Below are 17,360 nucleotides of genomic sequence, written 5' to 3'. Positions count from 1 at the left end.
ATTTTACATTAAAAAGTTTATAAAATCTATACTTTTTAGGTAAATATACGTATACCATCTCTCTTTTTTTTAACTAAGCATGTGAGACATTATTAATTATCAAAGTTTCAAAATTTACCAAATCTTATCCTACACGTCAACTGAATATTTATGATCAGAGAAAACACATGTTTTTGGAAAGCTGATGTTACCGCTTAAAAAGTAATGCAAAAAGCTCAAACAAAGCCAAAAAAAACCCTCACATTAAAGTTACTAAAACAGCACTATTCCTATGTACAAATAACTGATCCTTTTTTGCCAACTTTCAATTTTCCAACATATGTGGTTCTCAGGACATCTCTCCCAGAAGGCCAGTATTTGTTGCTTGAGCATCTCTGAAAGAAATTCACAGCTTATATGCCTACTGAAGTACTGAACTGGTGATCTTCTCCACAATGTTAGACCAGCACCAGCTTCAGAGCCACACACACCTATTATAGAGGTTGGGTGCAGCTAATGGAGTTCATGCTCATGCTGCAGACACTTGAAGCCCATAAGAGGTTAATGCACTAAATTATTCGAAGATAACAACAGGGAGCTAAATGAGTTAGCACTATTAGCCCAGCACAAAAGGGTGAAGAAAACAATTACATGTCAGAGCACCCAAGAAAACACAACTACACAAGTACTGGCAGATTCATGAAAGCTAAATACTGCATGTAAATGTGGTACAACAAATGCAAAGAAAGAATTAGTATGGTTGGGTGCATAGACTGAGACAATCATCTCAAACAGCTCAAATTGCATACACCTAATTCCAATAGGCAATTAAGCAACCTCATTATAAATGGCACATAAAGAACAATCACTTGGACGCACCAATTTGTTAACCAACAGATAATTAATATTAGTTCCCCAAAGAAAAAGAAGATAATGAAATTGATATATATGTAAGCATCAGAACTAGCATCAAGATAGGTTTGTCAAGCAAGCAAACCACATCACAGATGATGCTAGGCTGATAGCTTATATAATCTGAAGCAAGAAATGTACTACATCCGTACATGTGTAACTCTACAATTCCATGTGGCATCAAGCTCAATAGATGAACAATTGAACACATGACAGTAGATGGCACTGCATAGCCAAATTAGTTGCAAACAGATGTATCTTTGTCGTGAATATCACAAAGTATGCAAATTCACTTGAAGAGAAAAGTGCCATACTACAATTTCACATGAGCAACCCCTAAAACTCAACGCGTAATAACAACTACAGAGCATTTCGCAAAGAGTAAACAAGGAAAATTCTCACGGTGGATATGCTCCATCCAGTTTACTTCAAGATCGTATTGATGACGCCGGCACCGACGGTCTTTCCACCCTCACGGATGGCAAACCTCATTCCCTGCTCACAAGCGACGGGCTGGATGAGCTCCACAACCATCTTGACACGGTCACCAGGCATGCACATCTTCGCCTCCTCGTCCTTGTCGTTCATAATCTTTGTGACATTCCCCGTCACATCGGTAGTCCGCATGTAGAACTGAGGGCGGTAACCAGGGAAAAACGGTGAGTGCCGTCCACCCTCGTCCTTCTTCAGGACATACACAACCGCATCAAACTTGGTGTGTGGCGTGATGGAAGCAGGCTTCGCAAGCACCATGCCTCTCTCGATATCATCCTTCTGCATACCTCGGAGAAGCAGGCCGACATTGTCCCCAGCCATCGCATCATCCATGGTCTTCTGGAACATCTCAACACCAGTCACCGTGCAGTTGCGAGTCTCCCGGATACCGACGATATCGACCGTGTCCCCAACCTTGACGGTGCCACGCTCAATACGGCCAGTGGCAACGGTACCACGACCGGTGATGGAGAACACATCCTCAACAGCAAGCAAGAACGGGAGGTCGGTCTGGCGCTGTGGGACAGGGATGTAGTTATCCACGGAATCAATCAACGAGAAGATCCCGTCCACCCACTCATCATCGCCGCGCTTAATGGCAGGGTTGGCCATGAGGTTCTCGAGCGCCTTGAGCGCGGAGCCAGCGACGATGGGCACTTCGTCGCCATCGTACTCGTAGGAGGAGAGCAATTCGCGGACCTCGAGCTCGACGAGCTGGAGCAGCTCCTCGTCGTCGACCTGGTCCTTCTTGTTGAGGAAGACAACAATCTTGGGGACACCGACCTGCTTGGCGAGCAGGATGTGCTCCTTGGTCTGCGGCATGGGCCCGTCGGCGCCGGAGACGACGAGGATGGCGCCGTCCATCTGCGCGGCGCCGGTAATCATGTTCTTGACGTAGTCGGCGTGGCCGGGGCAGTCGACGTGGGCGTAGTGGCGGGTCTCGGTCTCGTACTCGACGGTGGCGGTGTTGATGGTGATGCCGCGGGCGCGCTCCTCGGGCGCCGCGTCGATCTCGTCGTACTTCTTGGGGGCGCTCCCGCCCACGGAGGCGAGCACCATGGTGAGCGCCGCCGTCAGCGTAGTCTTCCCGTGGTCGACGTGGCCGATGGTGCCGATGTTGACGTGCGGCTTGGTCCGCTCGAACTTCCCCCTCGCCGCGCGCACTACCAGCAGCCCCGCGCGCCGCCCCGTGCCCCTGGACGCCGCCGCCGCCGCCGTGCGCCGGAACCGCGCGGGCGAGGAGAATCCGACGGAGGAGCCGAGGCGCGGCTTGGAGGAGGAGGTGGAGAAGACCAGGGAGGTGGATGCGGAGGCGGAGGCGAGGGAGGCCATGGCGGAGGCCGCGGAGGAGGGAGGCGCAGAGGAGTGGGGGGGGGGGGGAGGGTTCGGATTTGGGGATGGATAGGGGAGAGCGGAGAGGGGTTTGCGCTTGCTTATCTAGAAGAGAGGGATAAGGGGAGGGCCACGGATTAGGGGAGGTGCGGCGAAATCGTGAGGCGCTGGGCGGCCCGGGGGTTGGGTCTCGCGGAGGCGTGTGCCTGTGTCGTCGTTGTGGGGGAGGTGAAAAATGACGGGAAATCTCGGTGGTTTTGCGGCGTTTGGGCCAGAAAAAATGGGGTTGAGGCCCAGGTTTGGCCTCGTCACCCGGAACGCCAACCTCTCTTTTCGCGTTGTCTGTTTTGTTTGGTGGCGCTCTCTTCTGCCGGTGCACGTAAAACCGCGCGGCCCTGGTCGTTCCATTCCCGCGGATGTTAAGGGGGGTGATGTCGACTGTGAAGCGGGAAGAGTGACGGTGATGGTGCCGTGTTCCCGTGCAACGAGCGTTGTTATTTCAAGATAGTAAAAAGAGGTGATGTTAGTGCATTGGGCTTAACCGTTCCCCTAACAAATATTGGGCACCACGTTAGCTTCTACCGCATCCACTTGAAGTCCGCAATACCAAACTTGGTAACGTGTTCCTCAATCTGATTCAGGGAGAGTGGAGTGTGGAGCGACAAAGAACAGTGCGTTGTGGGGGTCGTGACCTCGCTGTGTAATCCTCCACCCACGAGCTCGGTCCCCACTTCCCAAATCGCCCTCAGCCATCCTCTCGCGCACGCGTCGGCTGCCATTTTTCCCATCATGTGCCTGTCCTCACCATCCCTTCCCTCATTGCCATCCCACCATGGCTAGGAGTAGCCAATAAAGGAAGCAACAAAATTAAAGTTTTCCAACATAAATACAGGACCAAAACACGAAATCATCACCTAATTTCTACATCTACAAGATTCTCAACTCACCAGCAAACCCTAGGTACTATTCAAATCTACAGCTTTCGGTGGTGCAGCAACTGACGTTGGGGCTGGAGCGGTGGCGGTGGCGCTAGAGTTACCGGTGGTGGAGCCGTCGGTCCCGGGACCATGATCACATCCCGCATCTCCGTTGGGGAAAGCGGCGACGCCCTAGGTCTCGACGGTGGCGGCACCACAACCAACTCCTTTCATACTCGTAGCCACTGCGGAGCTTCATCTTCAGTACTCTTGACGGCGAGGACTGGCAACACACGGAGCATCACGAGGCGAGGATAGAAATTGCGAGAGGAGGGATGGAAAAGATGAGTCGTGAGAGGAGGCGATAAGTCACAATAGAAAACATAAGGGTAGCAATGTCATTTAACCCACTTGTAGCTATTAGTCTACAAGGCCATTAGGCCACGACGTGGCCTCGTTCACACCCACTGTAGGGCAAGTAGTCTCCATGTGTGTCTTCGGATTTTATGGATCTGTATAACTCTCTTTCTGCGCACGTAAATTAGAGCAACTCATTATCGCATGATTAATTAAGTGTTAACTTAAAAACTTAAAATAGAGTACATGCCAAATACTATATCTATAATTCATGATTAATCCTCCATTTACAGTTTGGTACAATAAAGTTTGTTTTTCTTTACGAAATTGACTCTAATTGCAAATTTATTTTTTTTTCTAAATATGGTACTTAAAAATAAACGAGAAAACCCATTCCCTCTCTCTTCCTCCCCAATACCCCCGCTTTTGGAGTCTCTCCTCGAAGACCGATCGCATCCGCCTCCAAACCCTAGACGCGGCGGCCATGGCGCGGCGATCCGCCCCTCTCCTCCAGCGCCTCCTCTCCCCCACTCCCTCCCCCTCCCCCTCCCCGCCCCATCCTCTCGCCGCCGCCGCCGTCTCCCGCCGCACCGTCACCTACATGCCGCGGCCGGGGGACGGCGCCCCGCGCGCCGTCACGCTCATCCCGGGCGACGGCATCGGGCCCCTCGTCACCGGCGCCGTGCGGCAGGTGATGGAGGCCATGCACGCGCCGGTCTACTTCGAGTCCTACGAGGTCCGCGGCGACATGCCGACGGTTCCCCCCGAGGTCATCGACTCCATCCGCCGCAACAAGGTCTGCCTCAAGGGCGGCCTCGCCACCCCAGTCGGCGGGGGTGTCTCCTCCCTCAACGTGCAGCTCCGCAAGGAGCTCGACCTCTACGCCTCCCTCGTCAACTGCTTCAACCTCCCGGGGCTGCCCACCAGGCACGACAACGTCGACATTGTCGTCATCAGGGAGAACACCGAGGGCGAGTACTCCGGGCTTGAGCACGAGGTCGTCCCTGGCGTCGTGGAGAGCCTTAAGGTATGGCGAATTCCGCTTGCTGCTAACTCACCTAGTTGATGTAGTGTTTGCCAGGGTGCTTGGGTTAATGCGTGTGCCGAGAGAACCCCAAATGCAACTTAGGTTTGCCACTTATCGAGCAATTTCGTCTATATACTTAGGACTGTTTGTTTTACCTACTGCTTGTTACTTTACTGGATTGGTAGGTTTATTGTCCACATCTAGTAACCTTAGTATTCAGTTGAATTGATGAAACTTACCATGTGTATTGACGCTTTTCTGAGATGTTAGTGGTTTGCATAATGAGTATTCGAGATCCATGTATTGCTGGGTTGTGCATAAAACACTTTAGGCATATGTAACTGGTAAGTTGTTTGTTGCAATGAAGCATGCTTGCTGTAGTTGAGATAGTGGTTATGATCGAATTATGTGGACTATTCAATACAGATTTCGATGGATGGGCTTCAAAATATCCTCAAATTAAGTCAGTTTTACAAAATTTATGTAATCACCTGTGTAGAAATTGATAAATCTCTGAGATGATCCAGAAGGACTTATGCTAATAAGCACCAAATGAAGCATAAAAATAATCTGATAACTTGCGGTATCCAATTATCCATCCTTTGAGAAAGCTATAAAATTATTAGGTTAACTATCATTGGTGTAGTTCTGATTTGAAGAGGAAACAAGTTCCTTTTGGGTCCTGTGACAATTTTCTTAGGTGAATGGATCTCACAGTTGAAGTTTTGGTTGCTAGCTGCACATTAGGAGCAGTGCTTTGATTTCAAACGGCTCTTGATGTTGGTTAGATCCTATATTGTTGGAACAGATGCTATGGTATGCGTTAGCATTAACAATTGACCTGAATGTGTAAACAGTTTAATACTTGATACATGTTATATTGACGCATGATGTATATCTACATAGTTTATATCTGATATTGCTAATCTGGTCACTAGTCCATGGTGATCTGAGTCAATTAGTTATATTTTTAACACTTTTGCCTCCATAAATGGCCTGTTGATGGCACTCTAGCTGATTAGGTCTTGGCAGGCAGTCCTTTACTGCACATATTCTTTTATACTCCTATTTTGCAAATTTGCGTGAGTACCGATTTCTGAAATAGAACGTATGTAAATGTTTTTGTCACTTTTCATTTCATCATCTAAAGGAATTTTTTTCTATATGGTACTGTTACTAAATGGATTTACTAGGTGATCACAAAGTTCTGCTCTGAAAGGATTGCCAAGTATGCTTTTGAGTACGCGTACCTCAACAACAGAAAGAAAGTGACTGCCGTGCATAAAGCAAACATCATGAAGCTTGCTGATGGTTTATTCTTGGAGTCTTGCCGTGAGGTTGCAACAAAGTATCCTGGAATTCAATATAATGAAATCATCGTGGACAACTGTTGTATGCAGCTTGTTGCTAAGCCTGAACAATTTGATGTTATGGTAAGTATGTTAGTTCTATCATTACTATGCATCTTAACAAATGCATTCTGTTTGTAACGTCACCATATTCTATACTCACCTACTGATCTATGCTTTTATCATGTCATAAAAACAAAAACAAAGTAAAGTTTTTAGTTTCTGCTTGATGTTTACATATATTGATCAAATGCACATTATCAGAGTACTTAGTAGATTATCTGCAATGAATGTGATAGAATATTAATTCCCTTTGCACTTCTGTCTGAAGGATGTTTTCTTGATTGTCACAGAGTTTTCAGATCAAGTTTGTTTGATTAACTAGGAACTTTTGATTTAGCATGCTCTTGTTTTGTGTGTTTGTAGGTCACGCCAAATCTTTATGGCAATCTGGTGGCTAACACGGCTGCAGGTATTGCTGGAGGCACTGGTGTCATGCCTGGAGGTAAATTTTGAACTATCGCTTGTAATTCTGTACTTTTACCTGCACAAATAGTCAATACGGCTATCAGGAGCTGGAAACCGACAGGCTTGCTTTTGCAGTTGTCTGTTAGTTACAGGCTATGTGTTGTGTGATATTTTGTGTTGCATTTTATACACTTTCTTGGACCCACTCAATTTTGTATGCTGCCAGAACCTCTTACAAATGTGTTAACTCTCAACTTGTGCATATTTCATATTTGTGCATATGCAAAAAACAAATACATACAATCCTCATGAAATGCACAAATTTTAGGTAATGTGGGTCAGGACCATGCTGTCTTCGAGCAAGGAGCTTCTGCAGGAAATGTTGGAAACGTCAAAGTTGTGGAGCAGAAGAAAGCTAACCCCGTTGCTCTGCTCCTCTCATCTGCCATGATGTTGCGGCATTTGCAATTCCCATCATTCGCTGACCGGCTGGAGACGGCGGTGAAGCGTGTCATCGCAGAAGGCAAGTACAGAACCAAAGACTTGGGCGGCAGCAGCACCACGCAGGAAGTCACGGATGCAGTGATCGCGCATCTTGATTAATTGCTGGCCGGCTGCGTTCTTTTGAAACAAAATTTTCCCTTTGGACTAGGTGTCTAGTCCCGACTGATTTTCGTTTCTTATAGCGTTAGATCATCATTTCGTTCGTCACAGCCTTGTACAATCTTCAGGTGTCTTGTGTCTGGTGGATTTTGCTTCGGAATGATGGAGCAAATCACCAGGAATCCAGGATCGATTTTTAACGCAATGTTTTTGCGGTCTTAACTGGAAATAAGAGAGAACGATTCTCTTAACTGTAACACTATTGCGTTGATTACTTCTACTTATTATTACATATTCTGATCTTTACTATAATGATAATGTCTGCCTGATTTCCTTGTAGAAAGAGTTGTGTTGCAGTTAACTGGCAAAATACTAATTCTTGTTATATATTCTAAGAACTCGTTCTGGTCTCAAAATAATAAGTTTAAAATGCATGTAGTGAACATGAGTTTACTTTAACAATAAAAATTATTCAAAATATGGATTTTGGATGTATAAATATGTAACTTTTAAAATTTATGTTAAAAGGTAGTAAAAAATTGTATAATGTTGACAAAAAAGTCTAAAATGACTTGTTTTTGCGGTATGGAGTCTAAATTTTGCAATGTAAAAGAGGATTTATTCTCACATTATTGGCGGAAATAGTACATAAAAGGAAAAAAAAAGAAACAAGGCCGCGCTAAGCTGGCCTGGCCCAAATATTTGCAAGCTGGCCCATATGGCCCGCCGCCTCTTGTGATGCAAACCCTAATAAAACTTCTCCCCTTCGCTCGCCTCCAACCTCTCTTCCTCCCCGACCCGAGGCGGCGGCGACCCTAGCTTCCCGATTCTCCCATCCCCCCCATGGCGTCCCACCTCGACTTCCGCTACCTCGACGAGGGCCTCGGCGGCGAGCGCGGGAAGCGCAAGCGCCGCGAGGCGGAGGAGGCGGCCGCCGCCGACTCCATGGACCTCGACGCCGACGCCGACGCGCCGAGGCCGTCCAAGCTCCGCGCGGTGCCCTCCCTGTCCGACCCCTCCAAGCCCGCCTCCTTCGGGCAGCCCACCTACGACGGCGTCATCGCCGGGCGCGTCTCCGGGCGGCGCTGGAAGGAGGCCCGCACCCGCCGCGCCTCCGCGCTGGCGGCGTCCCGGAAGCCGACCCCGCTGGAGCAGCGCGCCCGCGACAAGTCCCTGAAGCGCGCGTACCAGGCCCGCGTGGCGGAGCTCAAGGAGGAGATCCGGCAGAGCAAGGCGGCGAAGCGGAAGCAGCGGGAGGAGCGGGAGAAGCGCAAGAAGGAGAACGTGCTCCGCTCGGGCACCAAGCTGCAGCGGGTCACCAACCCCAAGACCATCCAGAAGATCGCCAAGTCCAAGAAGCGGAAGCAGCTCAAGGTCGTCCCCGACGAGTTCCTCGGCGGCAAGAAGTCGGACGCCAACCGCCGCATGCAGGTGCCCGGCCTAGACAACTGAAGATCGCCTTACCAAACAAATCCTTTTGTTATCTGTGATACCCATGTTACAGTGCAGCTTACTAGTTTTTACATTGCGCAACGAGATTTTGTACTAATGCTTTAGCATGAGATTTTAAGTATGGTCAATCCAGCAATTATGTTGGTATGAATGATGTTGGGTGCAGGTTCGTTGCTGATTTTCTGTGTTCCATGCATTGCTGATTGCCTGCTTGAAATTATCTTAGGATTAATTTTAGGTGTTCTCTTTGTGAATTTCATTGATTGTTATTATCTGTTTTGATGATTGCTGAGAAGAGAGGGGGAAAAAATCCACCCATCAAAATTCAAAATCTCTTTGGACTGAAACAAGCAGGGAGCAGTGATTGTAAAACGACGAGCTGAATTTCGGGTTGGTCCCAATGATCGATTGTTTCTCTGAAGTGTTTTGGTCTGATGTTCGATTGTTTCTATGAAGTGATCATACCAGGGTTTACCAAACCGTGTGGAAATAATGGTATATCTCGCAGTAATTGCACCAGTCAAATCGTGAGGTGGCGGTAACCCTACCCAGAACAGCTTGGTGAACCCTGGATCAACTGTATTTCCTATTGTTTGCTCCCGAGCTGCTTTCATAGCTTTCTTGAAGATCGTAAGATGCCGCGCTGCTTGGTTTGGTTTATGTTCTGGAATTTTGAGACCTTGGTCACCGAGTCACCATCTGTGCTGGGTGCTTAACTGCTTATTGCTCTTGATCCATGTGACAATTAATTATTAATACCTTGTTGCAGCTGTGTGGTGGCGAGGTGCAAAGATTTGTGAACGCTCGATTCTTGCAAACTGTAAACTAAACATCCATTTTTCACTGACACTGTTTAGGGATGGCACATCGATGCATGTAAGTTTTTGCCGGCCTTTGATATATGCAAACCGGTGATCTCCAATTCTCCATACGCCGCATAACGTCGATTTATGTCTCTCATGTCTCCCCGCAGAAACATTCAGGCCCGGTTTAGTTACCATAAATTTTTGTTTTGGGGTATCAGTTTATCACATCGAATATACGGACATACATACGGACGCACATTTAAAGTATATTAAACATTATCTAATAACAAAAACAAGTTACAGATTCCGCTAGGAAACCGCGAGACGACTTTATTAAGCCTAATTAATCTGTCATTAGCAAATGTTTACTGTAGCACCACATTGTCAAATCATGGCACAATTAGGCTTAAAAGATTCGTCTCACAATTTACACGCAAACTGTGTAATAGGTTTTTTTTTCCACATTTAATACTCCATGCATGTGTGCAAACAATCGATATGATGGGTGAAAAGTTTTTGTTTTAGGAAATAAACAAGCCTCAGCCTAAAGATGTTGCTGACGATCTGCCCGTTAATGGTCTCTTCTTGCTACTCGTTCAGTCCCAAAAAATTTCAGTCCTGAAGATTAATTTGAATACGCTACTCGTTCTGTCCCAAAAATAAAGATTAATTTGAATATGGTGTATGTTTAGATTTATTTTTAGAATTGGAATTTTCTCCACGTGTCAGTGAGAAAAATAATAGGTTGAATTGGTCCGCCAATTTCTAAGGGACTAGGCTAACTTGATCTTGGTCTTAGGGGAATATTCTGTGTCATGGATCATCCCATCTTATTTGTCCTCAAACCAAACAAACTGAAAAATAGGTTTAATACCCTTAAATAAGGTAATTAATCTATACAATTATAAATTCTTCAGTTTTAAAATGTACAATTAATATTTACTTATTTGTAGTCATGCCATTATAACTGTTGGCGTATCAAAAAAAAATGCCACTGCATACCCCATCGATACATCGAACAAAATGTGTAGACTATATTGTTCTCGTCTTCTTCCTCAGTCTCCTCCCATCAGCCACTTTAAGCCTGCAACTCCCTATTGAGCACTGGTCTCCCCGTCGAGGACGACGGCCATCGCTGCCGATGGAGGCAGGGTCTAGTTCGGCCTCCACCCCCTCTTTGTTTTCCCTAGTCCTCTGGTGACCACCGTTGCCAGTAGCAGAAGGGTGCGACTCAGCCTCCGTCCCCCGCCACCGCCATTGTCGTGACCTCCACCTCCCTTGGCTGCCTCCTCGAGAGTGACCTTGTCGCCGCCATGGCTGAGCTCCAGCGCTATGGCCTTTTGGTTCCTCAAGGAAGGAATAAGTCAAGATGCACGATCCAGATGTTGTTTCATATATTATGTCTATTTTCTCTCACTTTTCTCATTTCCTCCCAATTTTTCAAAAAACGGAAATAAGTAAGAAGGAGCAGTAGTAGTAGTTCGGCCTCACTTGTCGGAGACTGAACTACCGCTCGCTTTCTTCAGGAGATCAAGTAGCAGCAATTGGCTTCACCTGTAACCGACCTAGAAGTTATTTTCTATTTCCCACTACTTTTCGTCATTTTTTCTAATATTTTCACAAATTTCACCTTTTCATCTTCTTTTCACATTTTTTATTTATTTTCGGCTTCATATTCAAATTCTGTGAGGCAAACGTGCTAATGGGCCTACACCAGCCTACGTGCTATATTTGGGCCCGTGCAGCACGGCCCGGCCCGCTACAGGAGCCGTGCCACCGGCATGCCCGTGCCGTGCTCGGCCGGCCGCCCGTTCGGCCAGCACTACGCTCTACGGCCTGACGGACGGCAGTAGAGCTGGGACTTGGGCCGTGCCGGGCTAGCACGGCACGGCCCAGCGTGCTTCGTGCCAAATCGGGCCGTGCTTTTATCAGGCGGAAAGGAGCGTGGCGTCATGGCAGGCGCGTGTGTTTTCCGCCGTTGGATCGAGCCCCGCGGCGGGTATCGAGGGCTAGGATGTGTCCGTCCCCAACCCGGGATCGAGCGCGGAATTGAACTAGAGAGTGAAGACACTGGCCGCGCAACCTGTACCATCACTCCATCAGATTAGCTGATTTTTTTTTTCAGCGCAGCCGACACGCACGCACGCACGCGCCCCGCCGAGCCGCGGCCACGATTCCGAATTCGAATCTGCATCTCTCCCAAATCTAAACCCCCCGAAAAAACCAAAAAAAAAAAAACCCGAAACCCAAATCGAAATCCCTTCCTCCCTCACCCACACGCGCGCTCCCCCGCCGCCGCCGTCTACACGCGCACGGATGGCCGCCGCCGACGGCGACGAGGACTGGGAGATCTGCAACTGCGACGGCTTCGTCTACAAGCGCCGCCGGGTCCTCCACCCGCCCGACCTCGAGGACGCCGCCGCCACCGCCGCGACCTCCTCCGCCCCGGGGCCGCCACCCGAGGCCGTACTCCGCCGCCGCCGCCGCCAGGCGCTCCTCCGGCTCCGCGCCAGGTACCTCGACGAGCTCTCCCGCTGGGAGTCGCTCTCCTCGGACGTCCTCGCGCCGCTCCCCGCCGCGCCGGCCGCGGACCTTCCTCCCCGACCGCCTTCCGACCCCGTCGCCGCCTCGCCGCCTCCCGGCTCCTCCTCCTCCTCCTCCGACCTCACCGTCATCGACGGCCTCCTCGCCCAGGTAACTCACCGTAACAACTCGCCCATTCCTCACCTCCCAGAATCTTGAAAACCCTTGCTCTTAAATAAAAATAAAAATGAAACTGAGAACCCTTGATATGAAACTGTTACAGCATGTTTTTGCCAACTGGCTAGGTTGCAAATTTTTTAACATGTTTTTCCTAATCCTCTAATCCCCACTGTAGATCATCAAGTAAGAATGTTAGTATGGTATGTTGATGTACTTATAAAGACTTATTGTTCACTATCCATTTGTGGGGGTGGTGGCCATTGCAGGCGGAGGTGACGGAGCAGTTGCTCAAGCGGTTGACGGAGGTGTGCGACGAGATCGATGAGTTCTGCCACGCGCACGAGGCAGCCTTGGTGGATGCCGTCACCGACCTGCCGGTATGGGGCGATCCACGGGAGCTCATGAACTCCTTGTGCAGCCCCGCCGAGCTGCCAGTATGTGGCGATCCACGGGAGGTCATGAGCTCCTTGTGCAGCCCCGGCGAGAAGCCTGTCTCTGGTACCAATTAGGCATCCCACCTACTCTATTGGTGCTTTCTATGCTTACGGCTTACCTAGATAATTTGCGTTATTGTGGTCATCTAATTTGGTGGCTGAAATTAGGCTCATATGTGAATGCTGTAGAATGGCTGAGACGGCCGCTGTTGTACTAAGGATGGGGGCAAATCAGCATGTTGTAACTAATTTAATTTAATTAGGGTATCTTGAGTTGAGATGTTAATTTATTTTTCTGTGGGATGCCATCAGAACTGTTGGAATTGTAGCTATGTATGGAAGAGCTGTTGTGCCTTGTTTGCTTATATGAAATTCGTGCTTTTCAAAAATGATGATCTTTTACTTCTTGGAGTTCAGCACAATATTGGCATAAATTTATTTTTGCACCTTCCAAATACAACTTGCTGTGTAGACAAGTTGAAAACTCAAATTCTTATCCAGGATATTGCTACTATTGTACAGTTAAGTTATGCCAGTTTGTGGAGAAATTAGTGTTTCATACCATAACTTTGAATGCAGTTGGCACCATGGCATCTACAGAGTACCATCTCAGTTTACTGAATCTCTGATTATTTTTGCTCTACTTGGATTGGAGGAAGAGGAATTGTGAAGCCAGTATACTGTCCAAAGGAGAGCTCATATAGTCTTCTTAATATTTGTTGTCTCAGAGGATGTGTCGGCTTCCTGCCAAGTGCCGACCACCAAAAAATCAATTCTCCTTCAAATTCTTCCCGTGACATCTCTGTTTCTTGTTGTATTGTTCCTTTGTTGAAAATTTGAAGACATCAAGCTGATCTCTGAACTGGTGACATCATCTGCCACTTTGCATTGGCTGTTCTGCAGGTATGACCATATGAATATTTTGTTTTGACAAACAAGTGCAATTTATGGTGCTTTTTGTTAGGAAAATGCCAACATTCTTTATAGAAAGTTAACATGCAGGTTGTGGTTAGTTCTCTGATGCCTGAATATAATTGCAATTCGATTACAACCAAGCCTGCATATTTCAATTTTTGTCCCTACATATTCCAAGTAAAATTATACCCTTATTTTTCATTTGTTAAAATTGTTGCTGTTAGACTGCAGTGTTGACGCTCAGTTAAAGTGGAATTCCTTAGGCTTGCTAAAAAAGATATGTCCACATTAAGTGAAGTGCATGTTGTGCAAACAAATATAGTAGGTAGATATCCGTCATATCAAGTATCAAGATGCATTTGTGAGGTATAATGGGTGAAGCAGGTGAAATGAAGTGAGATAAATCAGTAAGATTAGTTGTAAAATGAAGCTATAACCTATTGTTTGTATTGTAGTGTTGTATTTCATGCTTTTAACGACCTTGGCACTGAAATGTCTGGTGGTTATTTTGTGCTTGATAATGATTGCTGGTTTCTCTTCTCTTAGATCATTATGTGCAGGTAAAACTAGTTCTTTTGGTTGTCGATATTACTTCTCATTGAATCTGAACATATTGTCACTTGGCACATAATCTTATTATCACCCTACTTATCTTTCTATCTTTTGAGTTTGTAATGAAATATATTGTATCGTTGTATGATTAACTGATAAAACAACTGTGCTTGAAAATTGTGGCAGCAATGCAGCATGAGTTCAATTCTGAGACTATGATTTGATTGAATGACTACACATATAGCATAAGTTACAAATAGAGCTTACTGAGAACAACTATTACACTTTGTTAAATGCATGTTCTAAAAATGAAATATTCCAAGGTATGCATCCATCGTACAAAAATGCATTTGGTGAGATATACCAGCTGAAGATTTAAGAGAGCAAAAGAAAAGGAGAGGAATCAACGAAGAAGATGAGCTGCGGCTGCGAGCAACAGGAAGTGCCTAGGAAGAGATCCTTATCTCCGGACAAGTTCGTGACTAGGACCAAATCAAGTGTCTTGACGATGATGTCTTTAATGGTTGGCATTTTTAGTCTAGTTTGTGTAAGTTTACATGCTTGAGTTACAATCTTAGCATGTTGCAAGTTATACTCTGGTGCAGAACTAGTGAATGGCAAGAAACATTCCTTGCCAGCATCGTACAATTCTTTTCAACCTGCTTATGTCCAACTGCCATTTTCACTTTTTCAGCTTGCCTGGAGTATCTCCCATTGCAAAGTTTGATCTAGCTACAGTTTGGAGATTGTTACTATAATATTTCCTTCTTCTGTCCTAGTAATATTTGCCAATTTGCATCCCCTTAAAATGTGTCACAGTTGATGTGTATTAGTGTTTGTGTGTCAGTGCTAGTGTGTCAGTTTGTGAGTGTGTGTTTTGAGAATATGTTCTGTTAACAATTGGTCATCAATTCATTGAGCCCCACTCTTAAGATGTTCCCTTAGCAGATAACACCATGATTCTAACATATTTCATACTTTGGTTCTTGAACAAGCAGATGCAATATGGCTAACAGCGGCACAAGCACCAATAGGTCAATCTGGGATGCCAGTGGCATCATGCCACAAGCTCAAGCTGCACCAGCATGTATAACCCCTTTTGCAGCTTCATGTAACAACCACTCTGACGGTTATCACTTATCAGCAAAGAGCTCAAGCTGTGCCTTATCTTCCTGCAGCTGCATCCTATCAGCAAGGAGCTCATGCTGGGCCATATTGTGCTCCACCTTATGCATATGCCAACCCTATGTCTTACCAGCAGGCTCATGGGAATGCTGGCTAACCATCTGCAGGTTATGATCAGAATGCCATCTACAAGAATCCTGCCTACCCTGATGATCATGATCAGAATGCCATCTCCAACAATCCTGCATACCACCATGCTGGCTATGATCAGAAAATGCCATCTACAACTATCATCCCTACCCTGCTGGGTATGTTCAGAATGTCTACTCCAACTATCATGGCTACCAGGCAGCTTATGGTCGCGGCGGCGCCGCGACTGATGCGGTGAGCGTGATTCAGACAAGCGGTGGAGCGGCTACCGTCGTCGTCGCGCAAGCAGCTGATCCCCCTTCAGTCCTTCTGATGGTGCACTTCACCCCAAATCCACTGGAGGAGCTCAGATGATGTATCCCTATCTAAGAATTTCTGTTTCTGTTACCATTTTCTGACTGAATGGATGAAGTAGAGGTGCTTTCTGCAACAAGGCATCTTGAATTATGCTTATGATTTGATTGTTCGATGATTCTCTATCTGAAAAAACAATGGAGAAGATCTGTGTTTGGGAGAGCTTTACACCTGTTAATGGGGAGAACAGATTTTTTTTTTCACGATTGCGGAAAAGGATTGCACGTCAATATAATGGGGAGGAAGAGAGAGCACTAGCTGCGTGGTTCGTCGAACCTCCTGGACGATGACCACGATGACCGGAGGAATATGCTCCTCAGGCTGCGGCTGCTCTCCCTCGCTCGCTTCACCCCTCCTCCTCCTCCTCCTCCTTCCCGCGTGGTGGCGGCGCGCTCCTGGGCGGCGGCGGCGCCGGGATGGTGGTCGGCGAGGACGAGGCCGGACTCGAGCCTCCGCGCCACGGCGACGAGCTCGTACGTGTCCCACAGCGACTGCGCGAAGTCCCACGCCCTCTCGCCGCCGCCGCCGCCGCGCGTGTCCCGGTCACGGATCGCCGCGGCCTCCAGCTTGAACCGTGACGGCCTGCGCCGTCCCGGGCCTCCCACTCCCGCGCGGCGCGTGCCCGAGGAAGAGACGCCGCCGCCGCCGCCGTCGTCGTCCGCCCCTTGCGCCGCCGCCGACGCCACCGCGCGCGGGTTGCCCGACTGCGCGTGCCACGCCTGCGCCACCGCCTTGAGCAGCTCCACGTCGTCCTCGCCGCCCGCCGCCGCCGAGCCCTTCATGCCCGCCGCCCCGCGCGCGCGCGCGCGTCAGCCTCTCGTTTGCGCTCGCATGGATGTCCCACTTGGCGCGTTCTTTTCGGATTAGTGTACGCCGTTTGGCTTATTCAAGATTGAGCCGGAACAAGCACAACATATTTGCAAATAAAAAATAATTTATTAATAAAATTTTTATGCATGTATTCTAAATAATTTTAAAGCAAAATCTGAAAAATAAACTACGATGAAAAAAATCCCAAAATTAACTTAAATTTTAAGGTTGAAAATTCAAATTTTAGCTTATAAGTATAAGCGAAAAAATAGGATGTATTAGGTTTTTGGCTAATTAGTCGCACGTTAAACGAGAAATATATTTAGTACTCCATTCGTCTTAAAATATAAGAAGTTCTATAATTAGACACGGTTATTAAGAAAATAGGTAGAAATGAGTAGTGAAGGGTTGTGATTGAATAAGTAGTGGATGTATGTGAGAAATGTGAATGGTAAAGGGTTGTGATTGGTTGAAAATAGAATGTTGGTGGAGATGCTGTTATATTTTAGGACAAATCCTGAGTGCTAAAAGTTTATTTTGGGACGGAGGGAGTATATGATTAGTTAAATAATAATTATTAATTTTTTTAAAAATCGATTTAATTAATTTTGTAAGCACTT

General features: G+C 47.1%; 5 protein-coding genes across 12 annotated transcripts; 3 read left to right on the top strand and 2 right to left on the bottom strand.

Annotated features, from left to right (window-relative positions):
* Window positions 1-1,107: 1,107 nt before the first annotated feature.
* LOC9270837 (elongation factor Tu, chloroplastic) lies at window positions 1,108-2,838 on the bottom strand. Its single transcript, XM_015771575.3, has one exon. It carries the CDS (start codon window positions 2,716-2,718, stop codon window positions 1,315-1,317), a length of 1,404 nt encoding a protein of 467 aa, XP_015627061.1. The 5' UTR covers window positions 2,719-2,838; the 3' UTR covers window positions 1,108-1,314.
* A 1,595-nt stretch (window positions 2,839-4,433) lies between these two features.
* Window positions 4,434-7,751, top strand: LOC4329858 (isocitrate dehydrogenase [NAD] regulatory subunit 1, mitochondrial). 2 transcript variants are annotated; one of them, XM_015767276.3, is made up of 4 exons: window positions 4,434-5,019; window positions 6,225-6,452; window positions 6,795-6,873; window positions 7,165-7,751. In XM_015767276.3, the coding sequence occupies exons 1-4, from the start codon at window positions 4,477-4,479 to the stop codon at window positions 7,437-7,439; spliced, it is 1,125 nt and encodes a 374-aa protein (XP_015622762.1). In that variant the 5' UTR covers window positions 4,434-4,476; the 3' UTR covers window positions 7,440-7,751. The 2 variants fall into 2 exon arrangements, with proteins under 2 accessions (XP_015622762.1, XP_015622761.1); XM_015767275.3 differs by having other exon boundaries at window positions 6,213-6,452.
* Window positions 7,752-8,222: 471 nt separating this feature from the next.
* On the top strand, window positions 8,223-9,069 carry LOC4329857 (uncharacterized). Its single transcript, XM_015767643.3, has one exon. It carries the CDS (start codon window positions 8,283-8,285, stop codon window positions 8,889-8,891), a length of 609 nt encoding a protein of 202 aa, XP_015623129.1. The 5' UTR covers window positions 8,223-8,282; the 3' UTR covers window positions 8,892-9,069.
* Window positions 9,070-11,938: 2,869 nt separating this feature from the next.
* On the top strand, window positions 11,939-16,029 carry LOC4329856 (uncharacterized). 2 transcript variants are annotated; one of them, XM_066307790.1, is made up of 5 exons: window positions 11,939-12,391; window positions 12,667-12,898; window positions 13,414-13,737; window positions 14,625-15,388; window positions 15,480-16,029. In XM_066307790.1, exons 1-3 carry the CDS (start codon window positions 12,014-12,016, stop codon window positions 13,461-13,463), a joined length of 660 nt encoding a protein of 219 aa, XP_066163887.1. In that variant the 5' UTR covers window positions 11,939-12,013; the 3' UTR covers window positions 13,464-13,737; window positions 14,625-15,388; window positions 15,480-16,029. The 2 variants fall into 2 exon arrangements, with proteins under 2 accessions (XP_066163887.1, XP_015622719.1); XM_015767233.3 differs by having other exon boundaries at window positions 15,300-16,029.
* On the bottom strand, window positions 12,676-16,887 carry LOC4329855 (uncharacterized). 6 transcript variants are annotated; one of them, XM_015767236.3, is made up of 2 exons: window positions 16,207-16,887; window positions 12,676-16,101 (listed from the first exon to the last, which is right to left on the bottom strand). In XM_015767236.3, the coding sequence occupies exons 1-2, from the start codon at window positions 16,710-16,712 to the stop codon at window positions 16,053-16,055; spliced, it is 555 nt and encodes a 184-aa protein (XP_015622722.1). In that variant the 5' UTR covers window positions 16,713-16,887; the 3' UTR covers window positions 12,676-16,052. The 6 variants fall into 6 exon arrangements, with proteins under 6 accessions (XP_015622722.1, XP_015622720.1, XP_066163888.1 ...); XM_015767234.3 differs by having other exon boundaries at window positions 13,247-13,731; XM_066307791.1 differs by having other exon boundaries at window positions 13,247-13,726.
* Window positions 16,888-17,360: the final 473 nt, after the last annotated feature.

Source organism: Oryza sativa, chromosome 2, assembly GCF_034140825.1.
Source record: "Oryza sativa Japonica Group chromosome 2, ASM3414082v1".
In the NCBI taxonomy this organism is placed as follows: Eukaryota; Viridiplantae; Streptophyta; class Magnoliopsida; order Poales; family Poaceae; genus Oryza; species Oryza sativa.
This window is presented reverse-complemented; position numbering and strand designations above follow the sequence as displayed.